The following is a 22,616-nucleotide window of genomic DNA, read 5'->3' on the forward strand; positions in this document are numbered from 1 at the left end:
TAGGAAGGAGAGGAAGACAGCAAGGCAGGCAGCAGCAGGAGGCTGGGTGAACACAGCAAGGCAGGCAGCATTAGGAAGGAGATAAACACAGCAAGGCAGGCAGCATCAGGAGGGAGAGGAAGACAGCAAGGCAGGCAGTATCAGGAGGCTGGGAGAACACGGAAAGGCAGGCAGCATCAGGAAGGAGAGGAACACAGCAAGGCAGGCAGCATCAGGAGGGAGAGGAACACAGCAAGGCAGGCAGTAACAGGAGGGAGAGGAACACAGCAAGGCAGGCAGCATCAGGAGGGAGAGGGACACAGCAAGGCAGGCAGTATCAGGAGGGAGAGGGACACAGCAAGGCAGGCAGTATCAGGAGGGAGAGGGACACAGCAAGGCAGGCAGCATCAGGAGGGAGAGGAACACAGCAAGGCAGGCAGCATCAGGAGGGAAAGGGACACAGCAAGGCAGGCAGTATCAGGAGGGAGAGGGACACAGCAAGGCAGGCAGTATCAGGAGGGAGAGGAACACAGCAAGGCAGGCAGCATCCGGAGGGAGAGGGACACAGCAAGGCAGGCAGCATCAGGAGGGAGAGGGACACAGCAAGGCAGGCAGCATCAGGAGGGAGAGCAACAGCAAGGCAGGCAGTATCAGGAGGGAGAGGGACACAGCAAGGCAGGCAGTATCAGGAGGGAGAGGGACACAGCAAGGCAGGCAGTATCCGGAGGGAGAGGGACACAGCAAGGCAGGCAGTATCAGGAGGGAGAGGGACACAGCAAGGCAGGCAGCATCAGGAGGGAGAGCAACAGCAAGGCAGGCAGTATCAGGAGGGAGAGGGACACAGCAAGGCAGGCAGCATCAGGAGGGAGAGGGACACAGCAAGGCAGGCAGCATCAGGAGGGAGAGCAACAGCAAGGCAGGCAGTATCAGGAGGGAGAGGGACACAGCAAGGCAGGCAGTATCAGGAGGGAGAGGGACACAGCAAGGCAGGCAGTCTCCTGCCTGTGTATTTTCTCTTCCAGCATGTGCAGTGTTTTTGTTTCTGTGTAGCAATGCTATCATTCCATCAGCCCAGGTATCTCCTGGTGCCCCATTGTCTGATGTTTAATTGCTCAGTTATTTTAGGCATTGCTTTGCTTGAAGTACCGAAGAAATGCAGGTTGTTGGTAAGAATGCTTTAAAATTGGGAGTGTAGCCAGTGTCCAGTTGTTAGCCTCTTCACTCCAACATTATAGTTACGCAAACAAGCAGGAAGCTCTCATGTATTTACTGCAGATGGATTTATACATTATCATGGGGTTTAACACCAACCCTCTCTGTTTAGCCATTGGGATAAAGAAATGTACCTTTTGTGGGAGTGGGCTGTTAGGTGCTGAGTTGATGGAGGCCACACTTGCGTTCTTCCAGCTGGGAGAGCCTTTTTGGGAGTGGGGCTGTGTCTGGTTCCCAGCTGATTTCACCGTACCAATTCGGTAGCTGTCAGGAGCCAGGTACTTCTCCTTAATTTTAAGGTTGGTCCGACCTTTCACTGTTCAAATTAAGGTGTGCTGTTAACAAAAGAATCCCCCATTCTTCCTGATGAAACAAGAGGCCTGAGAGAGATTCTCACTGCTGGTTGTTGTGTATTTTAATGATCTAGGTATGGATAGCAGACTAAAGCAGTAAATTTGCAGGTTAGTGAAAATTGATGGTGTTGCAGATAGTGAGAGAAATGCTTTCGACAATAAAACAATGTAGACGGCTGAACAGAGGCAAATGGAATTTAATCTTGAAAATGAAAGGTGATGAATTGAGTGGTAGGACATTTGGAAGTATAGAGGAGCATTTCTGGATTTAAATAAAAGAAGTTGGCAATGATGCATTGGGGAAACTGACTAAAAGGCACTGGTAATGGATAGGGAAAGATCATGTGGAGGAATTACACTCTATCTGACACAAACGTCACAGGAGAGAGGTGGTTCTACCATGGCTTCCCAATGAAATTAGGGATAGTATTAGGTGCAAAGAGGCAACAGACAAAATTGCATATCAAAGCAGCAAGCTTGAGGATTGAGCACAGTTTACAATTGATTAGGTGCACTTTGTGGCAGTTGGCCAAGAGCCTGAACAAGGAGAGGTTAATGCCACCGCTCCTTGTTCAGGCCGTCATCACTTCTCTTTAATTTTTTTGAATTTTTGATTTAGAATGTGAGCTGAAGTTGAGAATGGAGCTTTGAACAGCAGCTTGTTTTAAAATAAAAGAATAAAGAATTTGGTAATTGCACACGGGAATTGGTCGAGAAAGGTGATTGCAGATTCATTATTGAACAGTGCAGATGTTTCAGCAACAGGATGTGATTGGTCAGTCAAGGGGAGGTCAGTTGCTGGCCAGTCAACCACAGAGAATGTAGAGAATGAGAAGCCATAGATTGAACTGGTGATGACTGACGTGAATGGGCTTTGTTGGACAGCAGCCTGCATGCTTGGAAGTTGCTGGACTTTTTGGCATTGACCAGTTTGGGGTGAAGGGCCTGTCTCTGTGCTGTAGGACTTTAGAGTCAAGGGACTCTGGAAAGCTGTGTTTGGATTTTTACTTTCTCAATCATTCTTTAACTAAATATAAAACCAGAGTTTTTTGAGGAAAGAATCTCAGCTCATAAGAAATAAGTGAATATTCCTCAGAGCCTCCTGGATTAATGTGACTTCACAACTCAGGCATGATCAATTTTGTTTTTTTTCCATTCAAGGATTCCATAAAGACCGATGGTTTTGAATCTTTAGTAAGAATGGCCACATCTATGACCTTCACCAACCTCTGCAAGGATCATTCTTCACAAGGAACTCATCGAGGGGACTCCATCCCCCTCCCACTCGCACCATCACCGTACTGCGGAGAATCCGCACCATCCTCAGTTGCTGAGAGTCACCAAACTGCAAAAAGATAGAACATAGAACAGTACAGCTAAGGAATAGGCTGTTTGGCCATGTTGTACTGAACATGACACTAAATTAAGCTAATCCCTTCTGCCTGCCCTCGGTCCATATCCCTCCATTCCTTGCATATTCATGTGTTTATCTAAAAGCCCCTTAAACGCCCCTATCGTATCTGCCTCCACCACCCCATGGTAGTGTGTTCCAGACCCCTGCCAATTTCTTTTATAAAAACTCTTGTCCCACACATCTCCTTTGGACTTTCCCTTCTCACCTTAAATGCATGCCTCTCTAGTTTTTGACATTTTAACTCTGGGAAAAAGATTCTGATAGTCAACCCTGTCTCTGCATCTCATTATTTTATCGACTTCTATCAAGTCTCCCCTCAGCCTCTGCTGCTCCAGAGAAAACAGCCCAGTTTTTCCAGCCTCTCATTTGCTCACACCCTCTAATTCAGGCAGCACCCTGGTAAACCTCTTCTGTACCCTCTCCAAAGCCTCCACATCCTTCCTGTAATGAGGTGACCAGAACTGAACACAATACTCTAAGCACGGCCTAACCAAAATCTTAGAAAGCTGTAACATGACATCCTGACCCTTGTACTCAGTGCCCCGACCAATAAAGACAAGCATGCCACACACCTTCTTCACCACTCTATCTAATTGTGTGGCCAATCTCAGGGAGCTGTGGACTTGAACCCCAGAATCCCTCTGTACATTAATGCTGTACAGGGTCCTGCTATTAACTGTTTACTTTTCTTTAACATTTGATCTCCCAAAATGCAGCATCTCATACTTACCCAGATTAAACTCCATCTGCCATTTCTCTGCCCACATCTGTAACTGATCTCTATCCCACTGTATCCTTTGACAGCCCTGTGCACTGCCCACAACTCCACTGATCTTTGTATCGTCTGCAAACTTACTAACCCACCCATCTACACTTTCATCCAAGTCATTTACATCTAGATCATGAACAGCAGAGGTCCCAGTACAGATCCCTTCGGAACGCCATTACTCACAGACCCTCAGCCTGACAAACACCCTTCCACCGCTACCCCCTGCCTTCTATGGACAAGCCAATTCTAAATATACACTGCCAAGTCACAGTGGATCCCTTGCATCTTAATCTGGGACATTGTTGGAATTCCACGTGGATAACATGCACCGCTCTATACTCATTAATCACCTTTGTCACCTCCATGAAAAATTCAATCAAGTTAGTAAGACAGGACCTGCCTTCCACAAAGCCATGCTGACTGTCCCTAATTAGGCCATGCTTTTTCAAATGTGTGTAAATCCTATCCCTAAGAAGTCTCTCCAATAGCTTCCCAACCACCGATGTGAGACTCGCCAGTCTATAGTTTCCTGGATTATCCTGATTTCCCTTCTCGAACAGAGGAACAACATTAGCTAATCCCCAGTCCTCCGGGACCTCTCCATTGGCTAGTGAGGATACAAAGATCTTGGTCAAGGTCCCAGCAATCTCTTCTCTTGCCTCTCAATAACCTGGGGTAGATACCATCGGGCCCTGGGGACTTATCCACCTTAATGCTCTTTAAGTGCTATTTCTTTCCTCATCTCAAAATACTCCAGCATATTAGCATGCCCCACACTAAACTCACTCTCCTCCATATCCTTCTGCTGGGTGAATACCAACACGAAATACTCATTTAGGGTCTCACTCACATCCTCTGCTGCCAAGCACAATTTCCCTCCTTTATCCTTGAGTGATCCTACCTTCTCCCTCATTATCTCGTGGTGGGAGAACACTTTGGGGACAGAGACCACAACTGCCTCACATTTACCAAAGCCTTGGAGAGTGAAAGCAGTTACCGAGGGAAGATGTTTAATTGGGGAAAGGAAATTATGACGCTATCAGACAGGAGTTGGGAAGTACAGACTGGGAGCAATTGTTCCACAGAAAGGGCACACTAGACATGTGGAGACTATTTAAGGAGCAGTTGTTGCGAGTGATGCAAGAATTTGTTCCTCTGTGACAGGTAAGAAGGGGTAAGATTAAGGAACTTTGGATGTCGAGAACAGAGGAGCTTCTCGTCAAAAAGAAAAAGGCAGTTTATGTAAGGTGGAGGAAGCAAGGATCGAGCACAGCTTTAAAGGATTACAGGCTTGCTAGGAAGGAGCTCAGAAATGGACTGAGGAGAGCCAGGAGGGGGCACGAAAAAGGCTTGGCAGGAAGGATTAGGGAGAATCCTGCAGAGTGTGAAAATAGATACGTCCTCTGGGCCCGATGGGATTTATCCTAGGATCCTCTGGGAACCATGAGGCATGGCACTCATCCACAGATTCAATCAATAAGCACATCGACCTGGACCCAATATACCGACCACTGCAACGGACAGCTGGAACTGACAACCGGAAGCGGCAGATTCAAACCACTACAAATGCCGGAGGAAAGATCACAAAAGCGCTTCACAGGAGGCTCCCAAACACTGAGGATGTCACTGAGACAGGGGACGAAACATCTGCCACACAAATTCCCAGCTTGGCGAACAGAACCACAACAACGAGCACCCGAGCTACAAATCTTCTCACAAACTTTGAATCCTCCGGGAAGCCAGATAAGAGATTGCTGAGCCTTTGGCTTTGATCTTTAGATCATCACTGTCAACAGGAATAGTGCCAGAAGATTGGAGGATAGCAAATGTGATTCCCCTGTTTAAAAAGGAGAGTAGAGACAACCCTGGTAATTATAGACCAGTGAGCCTTACTTCAGTTATTGGTAAAGTGTTGGAAAAGTTTATAAGAGATAGGATTTATAATCATCTAGAAAAGAATAATTTGATTCGGGATAGTCAGCACGGTTTTGTGAAGGGTAGGTCATGCCTAACAAACCTTATTGAGTTCTTTGAGAAGGTGACCAAACAGGTAGATGAGAGTAAACCGGTTGATGTGGTGTATATGGATTTCAGCAAGGTGTTTGATAAGGTTCCCCACAGTCGGCTATTGTATAAAATGCGGAGGAATGGGATTGTGGGAGATATAGCAGTTTGGATGAGTAATTGGCTTGCTGAAAGAAGGCAGAGGGTGATGGTTGATGGGAAATGTTCATCCTGGAGTCCATTACAAGTGGTGTACCGCAAGGGTCGGTGTTGGGTCCACTGCGGTTCGTCATTTTTATAAATGACCTGGATGAGGGCGTAGAAGGGTGGGTGAGTAAATTTGCAGACGACACTAAGGTCGGTGGAGTTGTGGATAGTGACGAAGGATGTTGTAGGTTACAGAGAGACATAGGTAAGCTGCAGAGCTGGGCTGAGAAGTGGCAAATGGAGTTTAATGCGGACAAGTGTGAGGTGATTCACTTTGGTCGGAGTAACCGGAAAGCAAAGTACTGGGCTAATGGTAAGAGTCTTGGTCGTGTAGATGAGCAGAGAGATCTCGGTGTCCAGGTACACAGATCACTGAAAGTTGCCACCCAGATTGACAGGGTTGTTAAGAAGGCATACTGACGTAATTTGCCCTCCCCTAGTTTTGTGCCTTCCCATAAGGTCCTGACTTATCCTTATTCGTAGCTGTCTTCAACCTTAAGAAGGTGTGATCACTGTTTCCAAAATGCCGTCCCATTGAGAGGTCAGTCACCTGGCCAGGTTCATTAACCAATACAAGGTGCCGAGGGACTGTCCACATACTGTTTCAAGAAACCCTCTTGGATACATTTAACAAATTTTTCCCCGACTAAGCCTCTTGCTCTAAGAGGGGGGGGTCCCAGTCAATATTACAGAAGTTAAAGTCACTCACTATGACAACCCTATTGTTATTGCATCTTTCCATAATCTGCTGATATATTTGTTCCTCAATGTCTTCGTGGCTGTTGGGGGGTGGGGGGGGGTCTGTAGTGTAATGCTATCAGAGTGATTACAACCATCTTATTTTGAGCTGTATGCATACTGCCTCAGTGGATGAGCCCTGCCGTATGTCCTCTCTGAGTGCAGATATAACATTCTCCCTGATTAGTAATGCAACTCCTCCACCTCTTTTACCTTATAGATCAACAACATTAGCCAAAGTTGAACCACCTCTCACAAGGCAAGGTTCACAACTCCATCGACATGAACTGTCTCTGGTGCGATTCACACACAATGGCCTCACAAAACACTCGTGTTCTGTTACTTTTGGTGGGGTACATTTCTCTTTGTCCATTCAGACCCTGGAGTGAGTCTTCAATCCTGGGACTGCTGGAAGGATGAGCTCAATTCCACCAATTAATGCAAACTGACAGACTAACCTGAATAAGATCACAGACAAAACTGGGTGGGTGTTACCTGCTAGTTGTACCAAGCTTTAGTCGCTGCTATCTTGTGTAACAATGTTTGGACCTGCACTGTGCACCCAACACATTGCCTGCAAGCAAATACCCCACCAACTCCACAGCATCATCTCGGGACTGAACAAAGTGAACTTCCAAGGCAGTGCTTATGCAATCGGAATGAACTCCCTCAAGTTTAAAAAGGTAACGGTGATCTCGTCAAGGTGTTTGAGTTGATTAAAGCGTTTAATAAGGTGGGGAGGTTAGGATGGCGATGGAGGAGGCCAAGGACCTGCATGTCCTTGGCGGAGTGGGAGGAGAAATTAAAGTATTCAGCCACGGGACGGTTGGGTTGGTTGGTGCGGGTGTCCCAGAGGTGTTCTCTGAAACGTCCTGCAAGTAGGCGGTCTGTCTCCCCAATGTAGAGGAGACCACATCGGGTGCAGCGGATGCAGTAAATGATGTGTGTGGAGGTGCAGGTGAATTTCTGACGGATATGGAAGGATCCCTTGAGGCCTTGGAGGGAAGTGAGGGGGGAGGTATGGGCGCATGTTTTGCATTTCTTGCAGACCTCATCACCAGGGATATATTTCCCTCCCCTCCCCTGTCAGCGTTCCGGAAAGACCACTCCCTCCGTGACTCTCTCGTCAGGTCCACACCCCCCACCAACCCAACCTCCATTCCCGGCACCTTCCCCTGCAACTGCAAGAAATGCAAACTTTGCGCCCACACCTCCCCCCTTACATCCCTCCAAGGCCTCAAGGGATACTTCCATATCCGTCACAAATTCACCTGCACCTCCACACACATCATTTACTGCATCCGCTGCACCCGATGTGGTCTCCTCTACATTGGGGAGACAGGCCGCCTACTTGCAGAACGTTTCAGAGAACACCTCTGGGACACCCGGACCAACCAACCCAACCGCCCTGTGGCTGAACACTTAAACTCCCCCTTCCACTCCGCCAAGGACATGCAGGTCCTTGGCCTCCTCCATCGCCAGACCATGGCAACATGACGGCTGGAGGAAGAGCGCCTCATCTTCCGCCTAGGAACCCTCCAACTACAAGGGATGAACTCAGATTTCTCCACCTTCCTCATTTCCCCTCCCCCCACCTTTTCTCAGTCCCAACCCTCGGACTCAGCACCGCCTTCTTGACCTGCGATCTTCTTCCCGACCTCTCCGCCCCCATCCCCTCTCTGGCCTATCACCCTCACCTTGACCTCCCTCCACCTATCGCATTTCCAACGCCCCTCCCCCAAGTCCCTCCTCCCTACCTTTTATCTTAGCCTGCTGGACACACTTTCCTCATTCCTGAAGAAGGGCTTATGCCCGAAACGTTGATTCTCCTGCTCCTTGGATGCTGTCTGACCTGCTGCGCTTTTCCAGCAACACATTTTTCATCTCTTTTGAACAACCAAGGGGACGTTTATAAAGTGCACAATCAGTAACGTGATGGACGGTGTCAGTAACAGAGCAATCAAGCAGCACCTGCTCAGCAATAACCTGCTCAGTGACCTGCCCAGTTTGGGTAACCCCAGGGCCACTCACCTCCTGACCTCATTACAGCCTTGGGTCAAACATGGACAGAAGAGCTGGATTCCATAGGGGCGGGGAGAGGGACAGCCCTTAACATCAAGGCTGAATTTGTCTGTGTGTGGTATCAAGGAGCCCTGGCAAAACTGGACTCAGTGGGTATCAGGGGACAAACTCTCCACGGGTTGGAGTCTACCTGACACATAGGAAGATGGTTATGGTTCTAGGAGGTCAGTCATCTCAGCTCCAGGACACCTCTGCAGAAGTCCCTCAGCATGGTGTCCTAGGTCCAACCATCTTCAGCTGCTTCATCAATGACCTTCCCTTCATCAGAAGGTCAGAAGTGGGGATGCTCGCTGATGATTGCACAATGTTCAGCATCATTCGCAACTCCTCAGATACTGAAACAGTCCATGTTCAAATTTTCATTCATTCATAGCGTCTGGGCATCACTGCCGAGAGCAGCATTTATTGCCTATTCTTTGTTGCCTTTAAAATGCAACAAAATTTGGACAATATCCAGTCTTGGGTTGATAAGTGACAAGTAGAATTTGCACCACATAACTGCCAGGCAATGACCACCATGAATGAGAGACAATCTAACCACCACCACTTGACATTCAACGGTATTACCATCACCGAATCCCCTACTATCAACATCCTGGGAGTTACCATTGACTAGAAACTCAACTGGACTCACCTCATAAACACAGTGGCTACAACAGCAGGTCAGAGGCTGGGAATACTGCAGCGAGTAACTCACCACCTGACTCCCCAGAGCCTGTCCACCATTTACAAGGCATGTGTCAGGAGTGTGATGGAATATTCCCCACTTGCCTGGATGGGGGCTGCTCCAACAACACTCAAGAAGCTTGACACCATCCAGAACAAAGAATCCACTTACTTGGAACCACATCCACAAGAATCCATTCCCTCTAACTCCCTCAGTTGCAGCAGTGTGTACTATCTACAAGATGCACTGAAGAAATTCACCAAAGATCCTCAGACAGCACCTTCCAACCCCACGACCACTTCCAACTGGAAGGACTAGGGCAGCAGGTACATGGGAACACCACCCCCTGCAAGTGCCCCTCCAAGCCACCCACCTTCCTGATTTGGAAATATATTGCCATTCCTTCACTGTCGCTGAGTCAAAATCTTGGAATTCCTGCTCTCAGGGCATTGTGGGTCAATCCACAGCACGTGGACTGCAGTGGCTCAAAAAGGCACTCACCCCCACCTTCTCAAGGTCAACTAGGGATGGCCAGTCAGCAATGCCTGTGTCCTATGATCTTGATAAAGCAGCTGAAGATGATTGGGCCTCAGACACTACCCTGAGGAACTCCTGTAGAGGTGTCCTGCAGCTGAGATGACTGACCTCCAACAACCACGACCATCTTCCTATGTGTCAGGTAGACTCCAACCAGTGGAGCCTCCTCCACTGCCGCTCCCTCACCACCCGACGCCTGGAGGAAGAACGCCTCATCTTCTGCCACGGAACACTTCAACCCCAGGGCATCAATGTGGACTTCACCAGTTTCCTCATTTCCACTCCCCCCACCTCACCTCAGTTCCAACCTTCCAGCTCAGCACCATCCCCATCACCTGTCCTACCTGCCAATCTCCCTTCCCACCCATCCGCTCCATCCTCATCTTCGACCTATCACCCCCATCCCCAACCCCATTCATCTATTATACTCTTTGCTACCTTCTCCCCACCCCCACCCCCCTCCCATTTATCTCTCCACCCTGGAGGCTCCCTGTCTTCAGTCCTGATGAAGGACTTTTGCCCGAAACGTTGATTTTCCTGCTCCTTGGATGCAGCCTGACCTGCTGTGCTTTGCCAGCACCACTCTAATCTAGACTCTGGTTTCCAGCATCTGCAGTCCTCACTTTTGCCTTTTTCACTAGACCAATAGTCCAGAGACCCAGATAATGTTGGATTTTGAATCCTGCTATTAAAGATGATAGAATTTGCATTTAATAAAGAAAATATGGAATTAAGAATCTAAATGATGACCATGAAAACATTGCCAATTGTTACAAAAGCTCCATCTGGTTCACTAGTTTCCTTAGGAAAGGAAATCTGATGTCCTTACCCAGTCTGGCCAATATGTGACTCCAGACCACAGCAATGTGGTTGATTTTGAGCTACTCTCGATCATACTGTGATCACTCATCCCTAAAAGTTTTTTTACAAGTTTGTTAATGAGCTGTTTAAATAAGCATGACCTTCAGTTGGCTTCTCAACACACTTCTCTCAAACTGTGTATAAACCATTGCAGAAACGTGTGCTTTACTGCGTTAGTGCTCAGTCAATTTACTCTATCTATTTGCAGATTGAAGTTACCCAGGATAACTGTGTGGACTATGCTACATGCTTCTCCTGTCTCTAGGTTAATACCAGGCCCCACACTTCCACCACTGTTTAGTGGCCTAAAAATAACTCCAATCAATGTCCAATGCCCCTTGCTGCTGCTGAGTTCACCCAAACAGATTCCACACATTGTTCTTCTGATCTGAAACCCTCATCATTAATGAACTGATCCCCATCCCTAACCATAAGTGCAAATCCACCTCCTTTTCCTCCTTGTCTGTCCATTCTAAATGTCAGACCCTCTTAAATATTCAGTTCTCAGTCCTTGTACTGGGACCAGCATTCTGGCAGGCAGGTTTTCTACTGCAGCACCGCTACATTTAAACTAAGTAGCGGGGAGGAGGGGACAAACTGGATGTTTAAAAAGGAAATTGAAGGGAAAGTTAGAACAAGAGAAGTCAAGAAAGACAACTGTATCAACGAGGCAGAAAACTCGGAAAGGGATCATGCTGTAAAGTTGAGTGAAATAGGAGTTGATGGGAAGGGTGAGGACAGTAACAAATTAAAAATACTATACATGAATGCACCAAGCATTAGAAATAAGATGGGTGAGCTTGAGGCTCTTTTGGAAATTGGCAGATACGATACTGTGGAGATAACTGAGACGTGGCTTCAAGTGGACAGGGCCTGGGAAATGAATATTCAAGGCTACACGTGCTATCGTAAGGACAGACTGACGGGCAGAGGGGGTGGGGTGGCTTTGTTGGTAAGGGAGGATATTCAGTCCCTTGCGCGGGGGGACCTAGAGTCAGGAGATGTAGAGTCAGTGTGGATAGAGCTGCGAAATACTAAGGGTAAAAAGACCCTCTTGGGAGTTATCTACAGGTCTCCAAACAGTAGTCTGGATGTCGGATGCAAGTTGAATCAGGAGCTGAAATTGGCCTGTCGCAAAGATGTCACTACAGTTGTTATGGGGGATTTTAACATGCAGGTAGACTGGGAGAATCAGGATGGTATGGGGCCACAAGAAAGAGACTTTGTGGAGTGCCTCAGAGATGGATTCTTAGAGCAGCTGGTGCTGGAGCCGACCAGGGAGAAGGCAATTCTGGATCTGATATTGTGTAACGAACCGGATTTGATCAGAGACCTCGAAGTGAAGGAGCCATTGGGAAGTAGTGACCATAATACAATAAGCTTCAATCTGCAATTTGAGAGGGAGAGGGTACAGTCGGAAGTGACAGTATTTCTGTTGAATAAAGGGAACTATGGAGCTATGAGGGAGGAGCTGGCCAAAGTTCAATGGTGCAATACCTTAGCAGGGAGGACCGTGGAGGAACAATGGCGGATATTTCTGTGTATAATACAGAAGTTGCAGGATCAGTTCATTCCAAAAAGGAAGAAAGATCCCAGGAGGAGGCATGGGCGGCCGTGGCTGATGAGGGAAGTTAAGAAACATATAAAGTTAAAAGAGAAAAAGTATAACATAGCTAAGATAAGTGGGAAAATGGAGGACTGGGAAGCTTTTAAAGAGCAACAAAGGATTACTAAGAAGGAAATACGCAGAGGAAAAATGAGGTACGAAGGTAAACTGGCCAAAAATATAAAGGAGGATAGTAAAAGTTTTTTTAGGTATGTGAAAGGCAAAAAAATGGTTAGGACTAAAATTGGGCCCTTGAAGACAGAAACAGGGGAATATATTACGGGGAACAAAGAAATGGCAGAGGAATTAAATGGGTACTTCAGATCTGTGTTCACTGGGGAAGACACAAGCAATCTCCCTGAGGTAACAGTGGCTGAAGGACCTGAACTGAAGGGAATTTATATTTGCCAGGATTTGGTGTTGGAGAGACTGTTAGGTCTGAAGGTTGATAAGTCTCCGGGGCCTGATGGTCTGCATCCCAGGGTACTGAAGGAGGTGGCTCGAGAAATCGTGGATGCGTTGGTGATTATTTTCCAGAGTTTGAGAGATTCGGGGTCGGTTCCTGAGGATTGGAGGGTGGCTGATATTATACCACTTTTTAAGAAAGGTGGGAGAGAGAAAGCAGGAAATTATAGACCAGTTAGTCTGACCTCAGTGGTGGGAAAGATGCTGGAGTCTATTATAAAGGATGAAATTACGGCACATCTGGATAGTAGTAACAGGATAGGACAGAGTCAGCATGGATTTATGAAGGGGAAATCATGCTTGACTAATCTTCTGGAATTTTTTGAGGATGTAACTCTGAAGATGGACGAGGGAGATCCAGTGGATGTAGTGTACCTGGACTTTCAGAAAGCTTTTGATAAAGTCCCACACAGGAGGTTAGTGAGTAAAATTACGGCGCATTTTTTGGGGGGCAAAGTACTAGATTGGATTGAAAATTGGTTGGCTGATAGGAAACAAAGGGTAGTGATAAACGGCTCCATTTCGGAATGGCAGGCAGTGACCAGTAGGGTACTGCAGGGATCCGTGCTGGGACCACAGCTTTTTACAATATATGTTAATGATATAGAAGATGGTATCAGCAATAACATTAGCAAATTTGCTGATGATACTAAGCTGGGTGGCAGGGTGAAATGTGATGAGGATGTTAGGAGATTACAGGGTGACCTGGACAAGTTAGATGAGTGGGCAGATGCATGGCAGATGCAGTTTAATGTGGATAAATGTATGGTTATCCAATTTGGTGGCAAGAACAGGAAGGCAGACTACTACCTCAATGGAATCAATTTAGGTAAAGGGGCAGTACAGAGAGATCTGGGTGTTCTTGTACACCAGTCAATGAAGGCAAGCATACAGGTACAGCAGGTAGTGAAGAAGGCTAATAGCATGCTGGCCTTCATTACAAGAGGAATTGAGTATAGAAGCAAAGAGGTGCTTCTGCAGCTGTACAGGGCCCTGGTGAGACCACACCTGGAATACTGTGTGCAGTTCTGGTCTCCAAATTTGAGGAAAGACATTCTGGCTATTGAGGGAGTGCAGCATAGGTTCACGAGGTCAATTCCTGGAATGGCGGGATTACCTTACACTGAAAGACTGAAGCGACTGGGCTTGTATACCTTTGAGTTTAGAAGACTGAGAGGGGATCTGATTGAGACGTATAAGATTATGAAAGGATTGGACACTCTGGAGACAGGAAACATGTTTCCGCTGATGGGTGAGTCCCGAACCAGAGGACACAGCTTAAAAATACGGGGTAGACCATTTAGGACAGAGATGAGGAGAAACTTCTTCACCCAGAGAGTGGTGGCTGTGTGGAATGCTCTGCCCCAGAGGGCAGTGGAGGCCCAGTCTCTGGATTCATTTAAGAAAGAGTTGGATAGAGCTCTCAAAGATAGTGGAATCAAGGGTTATGGAGATAAGGCAGGAACAGGATACTGATTAGGAATGATCAGCCATGATCATATTGAATGGTGGTGCAGGCTCGAAGAGCTGAATGGCCTACTCCTGCACCTACTGTCTATTGCCTATTGCTGCCCAGTTTCTGTAATGACAATTAGATCATGCCCAAATATCTCTATATGTGCCTTCTGTATGTCTACCTACACATGTACCAGTATCTGGTTGGCATTGGGACAGAGTATTGCTGACGAAGAGGCTGTCTATAACTGGATGTGGCTACGGACAGGTAAACTGTATGACCTTTTGGGGACACGGGGAGGAGAGAGTTTGAGGTGAGTTTGATCGGATACAGCAAGAAAATGTACTGGAACTACTTGAACTCATAGTGAAAATCCTCTGAGAAACTCAACTCAACTTGCACTTTAGAACATAGAACATAGAAGAATACAGCGCAGTACAGGCCCTTCGGCCCTCGATGTTGCGCCGATCCAAGCCCACCTAACCTACACTAGTCCTCTATCCTCCATATGCCTATCCAATGCCCGCTTAAATGCCCATAAAGAGGGAGAGTCCACCACTGCTACTAGCAGGGCATTCCATGAACTCACGACTCGCTGAGTAAAGAACCTACCCCTAACATCTGTCCTATACCTACCACCCCTTAATTTAAAGCTATGCCCCCTCGTAATAGCCAAATTAAATTAAATTTGCCAAAATTTAATGTAAGAATCAGCCCATAGTTTTACTTTCACCCTTTTTGCCCAATAAATTTGTTATTTTGGTGAAGTAGAGCCTCTTGTGAAGATTCTGTGCCTGACCACTATCATAAACAATAAGAAAAAATAAAACTTATAAATGAATGAACAATAAACCAGGAGTTGACCATTCATCCCCTCAACCCCTGCTGTTCCATTCAACATGATCATCACTGGTTTGATCATCACTGCAAATCCACATTCCCACCTACCCTCAATCTTCACTTGTGAAGAATCTCTTCACCTCTATTAATCCCATTCTCACTCTGGGACCTGATTTGTTGAGTATTACAATCAGCTCATAAACAATATAAAATGGTACACAGAGCCAGGAGAAAGCAGTACCTACCCGGTATCTGTTTGCACTGATCTGTTCCACCTGGAATCGCAGGGCACAGTTACATTCAGCAACCTGGCGGCAAACCTGCAAGACAGATGACTCAGCACTGAATAATGGAGCATACTGAGAGAGAGAGAGAGAGAGAGACAGGCTGTAGTCAGGGAAAGACCTGGGATTGAAGTTCCGGGAGGACTCCAGGGCACAATCATCTGAGCTGGTGGGGATGGCTGTGAGTATGGTTGAGCTCTGGGAAGGGAATAAAGAAGGCTTTTATGTTCAGTGAGAGGCCTAAGGGAAAGGCCTATCCCAGAAAAGGCAGTAGAAAGGAATCTAAAGGACAGCCTAATAAAAGGCTTATTGCTGTTTCTAAGGTCGCAGATACTGACAAGTGAACATTGTCTCTCACCTCATCTTCAATCCTGTCTTCATCCTCAGTTCTCCGATGGTGGTCTCTGCTCGGGTGTAGTGCATTAGCAAACTCGTAGTAATCAATGAATCCATCACCATTCAGGTCAAAAATGGCAGCAACTGCCTCCATCTCCACGGAGCTCGTGGGGAATTCTGGCCAAGTGCAGGGACAGATGTTTAGGATCATGCCATTTCTTTCCACAGAACCAGAGAACAGTTAAAGCCCAGGAGAAAGCCATTCAGTCCATCTTACGAACTCTTATCCTCCTGTGACCCTGCACATTGTTCCTTTTCAGCTTAGTCAGATTGTTCAAATTTCTCACAAGCATGGACCCCCATTACAGTTTCTATCTGGGACCTGATGGGTGGGTGAGTGAATTTCAGAGAATTTACAATGGATCGCAGGGAAAAATATAATTCATAAGCATTAAATGATAATATAAATGAATACTTAATAAGAATGAAAGTTCAAAACTGCCAAGCAGCAGAGCCAAGAATGAGGGGTGTCATAATAGTAATGTCACTTGTTATATATTTCTATATGGACTATGAGAAACTGGAATATAAAATGCAACTTCAGGAACATTTATCATGTGATGTCTTGGACATGAAAAGACTGAAAATCAAAGGAAGCTTTAAAAAAAAAGATAAAATTGTATTTATGGCCTTAATGTCTTAACAAACAAAGTTTCGGAAGAAATTATAGGATCGATGCTGCCACTGCCAAGCAACAGGTTCTGGACTGTAATTTCTGTCTTGCCACAGACATGGAAGCTGTTGGGAGTTAAAAGAAAGCTGGTGTGAGAGAAATTCCTCTCACTTGCTCTGTCTCTCACTGTCTCAGTCTACTCTACTGCCAACTCAATCAAAGACCTGGGTCTAACTGCCCGGCTACCTGAACTGAGGATCTTCAGTGCCTGAGGATTCAATCAGGCACTGACACTTTGGGAGTAATAGGGTGGCGCGGTGGCTCAGTGGTTAGCGCTGCTACCTCACAGTGCCAGAGACCCGGGTTCAATTCCCATCTCGGGCAACTGTCTGTGTGGAGTTTGCACATTCTCCCCGTGTCTGCGTGGGTTTCCTCCGGATGCTCCAGTTTCCTCCCACAGTCCAGAGATGTGCAGGTCAGGTGGATTGGTCATACTAAATTGCCCGTAGTGTTCAGGGATGTGTAGGTTAGGTTCATTAGTCAGGGGAAATGTAGAGTAATAGGTTAGAGGAATGGGACTGGGTGGGATTCTCTTCGGAGGGTTGGTGCGAACTTGTTGGGCCGAATGGCCTGTTTCCACATTTAGGGATTCAATAAAATTAACAACTCCCCTCAGCCACCCTACCCCATCCTGGTCAGAGTCACAACCACCACATGTAAAGGATTAAGAGTTAGAGGTCACAGCCTTAAAGTAATTTACAAAAGAAGCAAAATGATGAGGTAGAAAGCTTCGGAATATGCTGCTTGGAAATGTGGTGGTGGTGGCAGGATCAATTGAGGCATTCAAAAGGGACATTGGATAATTACTTGATTAGAATCAACGTACAAAATTATTTGGAAAATGCAGGAGATTGGCACATAATTAAATTGGTCAGAGAGCCAGTACAGACATCACAGACTGAATGGCCTCTTTCTGTATTGGAACAATTTTGATTTAATTCTGATTTAAACTTTTGAACTGATATTTCTGTGACACATAGAAATAGCCAGATTGTAAACTCACTGGAGTCAAGAACACTCTGTGTAAACTCCTGCTGACTGATTCGTCCATCTTGATCCTTGTCAATATATCGGAAAATGTCCAGCATTCGGAATTTCTTGCTGCTAATCCACTGCAAGTATTGCTTCCTCCATGTGTTAAAGCTGAAGGTCTCCAGAGCTTGGAGCTGAAATTTGCAACATAGATCAATGACTCCTTACTGATTTATTCATCTGTTTTCTTATTTCTTTTATACATAAAACAATTAAAATCAAACAAGAGTGGACCATTCAGCACCTTAAATCTGCTGTCAGCAGATATGGGTTAAACACACTCATGGTCAGAAGGTCAGAGTATTTCCTAACTATTGAGGGGTTGGAAAGTGTAAATGTGCTAAGAGTCATAGGTGTCCTTATTGGTAAGTCACTGAATGTGAGCGTGCAGGTGCAACAAGTTATGAGAAAGATGAATGAATGTTGGCTTTTATAGCAAGAGGCTTTCAGTACAGGAGGAATGGAGTATTGTTTCAATTGTACAGGAGCTTGCTTAGACCAGGCCTGGAATACTATGAGCCAATTTGGTCTCCTTCTCTCAGGAAAGACGTTATTACCTTAGAGAGGCTGCAGTGAACATTCACCGGATTACAAGACTGCTTGTTTGGAGGAGCCTTCCACAATGTCCTCCTTCAGTATAAAGAATAAATCAGAAACTTGGTTACTGAGCAGTGGCTGCCTATGGAGTGACCAACTCTTGGAAAATGCTATCTGAGGATCTGCACTGATCCTGTGGAGTGACTCTAGCAGCCCCTGAGTCCAAACCCTGAGCTAAAGCAGCTGGCTCATTCATGTAGTCCTCCCAGATATAAAATGTCCTCAAGTTCCCAGATACAAACATAGAAAATAGGAGCAGCAGGAGGTCATTTGGCCATTATGTCCTGCCTCTTTATGGGGAATGTGACACAATCCTTGTTCCAGTCTTATACTGGCTCCTTCCCACAACTCTTGGTTCTGTACATCAACAACTACTTTGGTGCTGCTTCATGCTCTTGCCTAGAATCTTGACACATTTATTCATTTTGCCTCCACTTTCCATTCCTCTATAACTTTTGCATTGTCAATTTCTGATACTTCCCTTCCTTTCCTTGACCTGTCAGCCTCCATTTCAGGGATTAAGCTGTCCACTGCAAAGCCACTGACTCCTAAAGCTATCTTCACTACAGCTCATCATATCCCACATCCTTCAAGAATTCCATTCCCTTTTCCCAGTTCTTTGGCAACGTTGTATCTGTTTGGATGTTACCACCTTCCAGAACAGTGCTACTGACATGCCTTCCTTCTCCGTGACCATGGTTTCCTGCCCACTATGGTTGACAGTTCCCTCGACTGCATCTGACCAATTACCTGTGCTTCCGCCCTTGCCCCTTCCCATCATGCACAGCAGCATGATCAGGTCCCCCTTGTCTTCTCTCTCCATCCCACCAGCCTCCACATTCAAAGAATCATTCTCCACCATTTCAGACAACTCCAGCAGAATGCCCCCACCAAACACATCTTCCCCTCAGACCCTCGGCTGCATTTCGGAGGGATCATTCCCTCTGGGACACCCTATTCCATTTATCAACCACCAACTCCAGCCCCTTTCCCACCGCACCTTCCCATGTAACCGCAGAAGGTGCAACTCCTGCCCTTCCCCCCCCCCCCTGCTCACCACCCAAGGGCTGAAGCAGCCTTTCCGGATCAAGCAGCATTTCCCCAGACCCCCTCCGATCTTGTGGATTATATCCACTGCACCCAATGTGGCCGACTCTACATCAGAGAAAACAAACACAGACTGGGTGACCGCTTTGTAGACCACCTCCGGTCTGTGCACAAACATGACCCTGACCTTCCCTTAGCTGGTTATTTTAACACAGCGTCCTGCTCACATGACCACTGTCCTCAGTGTGCTGCAGTGTTCCAGTGAATCCCAGCACGAACTGGAGGAACAGTGTCTCATTTCAGGTTAGGCAGCTCACAGCTTTCGGGATTTAATATTGAGTTAAAACATTTCAGATTGTGAGCCCACTCCCACTCCTTCCCTTTCTTTTAGTTTTACTTATTACATTCTCTGTCACCACCTCACCCTGCAACTCCCACCCCAGTGGAAGTGGCTGCTGTTTCCAGTCTAGCAGTTAGACACACCATTGTTCTGTCTTTCTCATATTCCAATCACTTAATCTGAATTATTTACCCCCTTTCCCCACCCCGCAGCACTCCAACTGTACCTCCCCAAATATAGTATAAATATTGCTTCTCCACACTTCACCAGCTCTGATGAGGAGTCATCTAGACTCAGAACATTAGCTTGTTCTCTCTCCATGGATGCTATCAGACCCGTTGTGACCTACAGCACATTTTAGTTTCAGTCCAGGTTCCAACATCTGCAGTAATTTGCAGTTTAAAAAAAAAATATCCGGCTGTTTGGAACTTGGCCACAAATCAGCCAAAGTATTCCTCAAGTACTGAACAATTGTGAGGGATGGTGTGCCCCCTTGTGCTCTGTATTTGGACCTCGCTTCAAGGTAAACTGTACTCACCTCATAAAGTCTCTGGACTTTCTCTTGTAGTCGGGTCTGTCTGTCTAATGCTCGTGTCCATAACTGCTCCCACTTTCCCAGGAGATGGGCAACCAAAGGGCTCCTGGCATCTGAGGAGTCAGTGCTTTGAGGAAGGTGGGGTTGAGATCTCCAACAGTGACCCTCCCCTGGAACAAAACAGAACAGCACATCAAAAACACACCTTAACATGAGCAGGTTAAGTGTCATCGCCAACACCCCTCCAATGGAACAGAATCACAACGACCTCCTCACCTGAGTGAATATGAATGGGTGGGGGAACGGAAGGCAACAGCAGAGTGGTGCTGTCAACAGAGCATTCACTGAGAAACCCAGAGTAATGGTGTTGTTGACAGAGAGTACCAGCCCAGCATGTTCCCTCTAGGGTGATGGGAAGGAGTAACAAGCCGAGAGAACAATGGCTATCCAGAGAGATTCAGGATAAAATGAGAAGGAAAAGAGAGGCTTTTAGCAGGTTCAAGGGGAATAAATCAGCAGAAGCATTCATGGATTAAAAAACGCGCAGGGTGAAGCTGAAGAAAATAACTAGGAAAGGGAAAAGGGGATATGAGAAATCTCTGGCTGACTAAATCCCAAGATAGTCTGTAAGTATGTCAATGGGAAAAGGATTACCTGGCAAGAGTACGGCCCATTAGGGATCAGCAGGGTAATGTGTGAGTGGGGTAGAGCCCATTAGGGACCAGAGGGTAATCATGTGGGTGGAGTGGGGCCCATTAGGGACTAGCAGGATCATCTGTGAGTGGGTTGAGACTGTAGTCCTGGAAAAGCACGGCAGGTCAGGCAGCATCTGAGGAGCAGGAGAATCGATGTTTCGGGCATAAGCACTTCATCAGGAAAGGCTAATGCCCAAAATGTCAATTCTCCTGCTCCTTGGATGCTGCCTGACCAGCTGTGCTTTTCCAGCATCTGCAGTCCTCACTTTCTCCTAATCGGTGGGTGGAGCCAGAGGACATTCGGAGAGTGTTGAACCAATGTTTTATATCCATCTTCACCCAAGAAAATGACAATGGACAAATCATCAGGTTTGGATGGTGTGTCCCAGACTGCTGTGGGAGGCAAGGGGATAGATTACAGGGACACTGACCCGTATTGTTAATGTCTCTCTGTCCACAGGGGAGGCGCCAGAAGACTGGAGAACGTTAAGGTGTTCCTATATTTAAGAAGGATTGTAGAGATAAGCCAAAGAACTACAGACCAGTTAGCATCTGTTGGAGAAACTTCTGAAGTATAGCGTCTATCTTCACTTGGAGAGGGAAGGCTTGATCAGTGATAGTCAGGACTGCTTTGTCAGAGGGAGGTCGTACTTAACAAATCTGAATGGATTTCTGAAGTGGTGGCCAGGTATCTAGATGAGGTTAGTTGATGTAGTTCACATGAATTCCAGCAAAGCCTCTAACAAGGTCTCACATGGAATTTATCAAGTAGATAAATGCACATGGGATACAGTCCATCAGGTTTAATGGAAGGCACTAGCTTTCGGAGCACTGCTCCTTCATCAGGTGGCTGTGGAGAATAAGATTGTAGGACACCATCCACTTCTCCATAACCACCTGATGAAGGAGCGCAGCGCTCCGAAAGCTAGTGCCTCCCATTAAACCTGTTGGACTATAATCTGGTGTTGTGTGATTTTCAACTTTTACATCCCCAGTCCAATACCGGCATCTCCAAATCTTGGGATACAGGGTCATTGATAAAGTGGATTCACAATTGGCTCAGTTGTTAGGAGCCAGAGGGCGATTACCGTAGGCTGCTTTAGTGGCTGGAAGCCGATGTCCAGGAGTCTGTGCTGGGTCACCTGTTATTCATTATTTATATAAATGACATGGCTGGCTGCGTGGGGGTTGGATTAGTAAATTTGCAGATTACGTAAAGATTGGTCAGGTGGTTAAAATGAGGTTGATGTTTTGAGCTACAAGAAGATATAAACAGGGTGGTCAAATGGGCAGCTAAGTGGCAGATGTGAAACGTGGGAGGTGATACTCTTTAGAAGAAGTAATTTGATCAGAAAGTATTCAATGAATGACATGGCACTAGGAAGTTCTGTTGAACAAAGGAACCTTGGTGTGTTTGCACAAAGATCTCTGAAGGCAGAACGGCATGTTAATCAGGTGGTGAAAAAGTCACATGGGACACTTTCCTTTATCAATGGAGGCATAGATTAATAAAGTAGGGAAGTCATGTTGGAGTTGTATAGAACTATGGTGAGATCACAGCTGGAATACTGTGAACGGTTCTAGATGCTATGTTACAGCAAGGATCTGATTACACTGGAGGGGGTGCAGAGGAGCTTCACCAGGATGCTGCAGGAGATTTGTGAGGAGAGAGCATTTAAGTTATGAGGAATGGTTGGATAGGCTTGGGTTGTTTCTGAGTAAAGCAGACTGAGGAATGATCTGATTGAGGTGCATAAGGTTATGAGGGGCATGTGCAGAGTGGATAAGGAGCAGCTGTTCCCCTTAATTGAAAGGTCAGCCACAAGG

At 46.4% G+C, this 22,616-nt stretch overlaps 1 protein-coding gene across 1 annotated transcript in view; it reads right to left on the bottom strand.

Moving 5' to 3' along the window:
* The window catches only part of LOC148142231 (microtubule-actin cross-linking factor 1, isoforms 6/7-like), a 38,898-nt gene that overhangs the window by 15,419 nt on the left and 863 nt on the right, over nt 1–22,616 (bottom strand). Inside the window, exons 2-7 of the mRNA XM_087976990.1 lie at nt 20,098–20,264; nt 17,547–17,709; nt 15,833–15,987; nt 15,436–15,510; nt 2,772–2,889; nt 1,326–1,507 (exon numbers count right to left, since the gene is read on the bottom strand). Of these exons, the coding sequence (XP_087833116.1) occupies nt 1,326–1,507; nt 2,772–2,889; nt 15,436–15,510; nt 15,833–15,987; nt 17,547–17,709; nt 20,098–20,264 (860 nt within the window). The remainder of the gene's footprint in view (nt 1–1,325; nt 1,508–2,771; nt 2,890–15,435; nt 15,511–15,832; nt 15,988–17,546; nt 17,710–20,097; nt 20,265–22,616) is intronic.

The sequence above is a fragment of the Chiloscyllium plagiosum genome, unplaced genomic scaffold, assembly GCF_037043375.1.
Source record: "Chiloscyllium plagiosum isolate Xiang-an unplaced genomic scaffold, Cpla_swu_hap1 HiC_scaffold_30, whole genome shotgun sequence".
In the NCBI taxonomy this organism is placed as follows: domain Eukaryota; kingdom Metazoa; phylum Chordata; class Chondrichthyes; order Orectolobiformes; family Hemiscylliidae; genus Chiloscyllium; species Chiloscyllium plagiosum.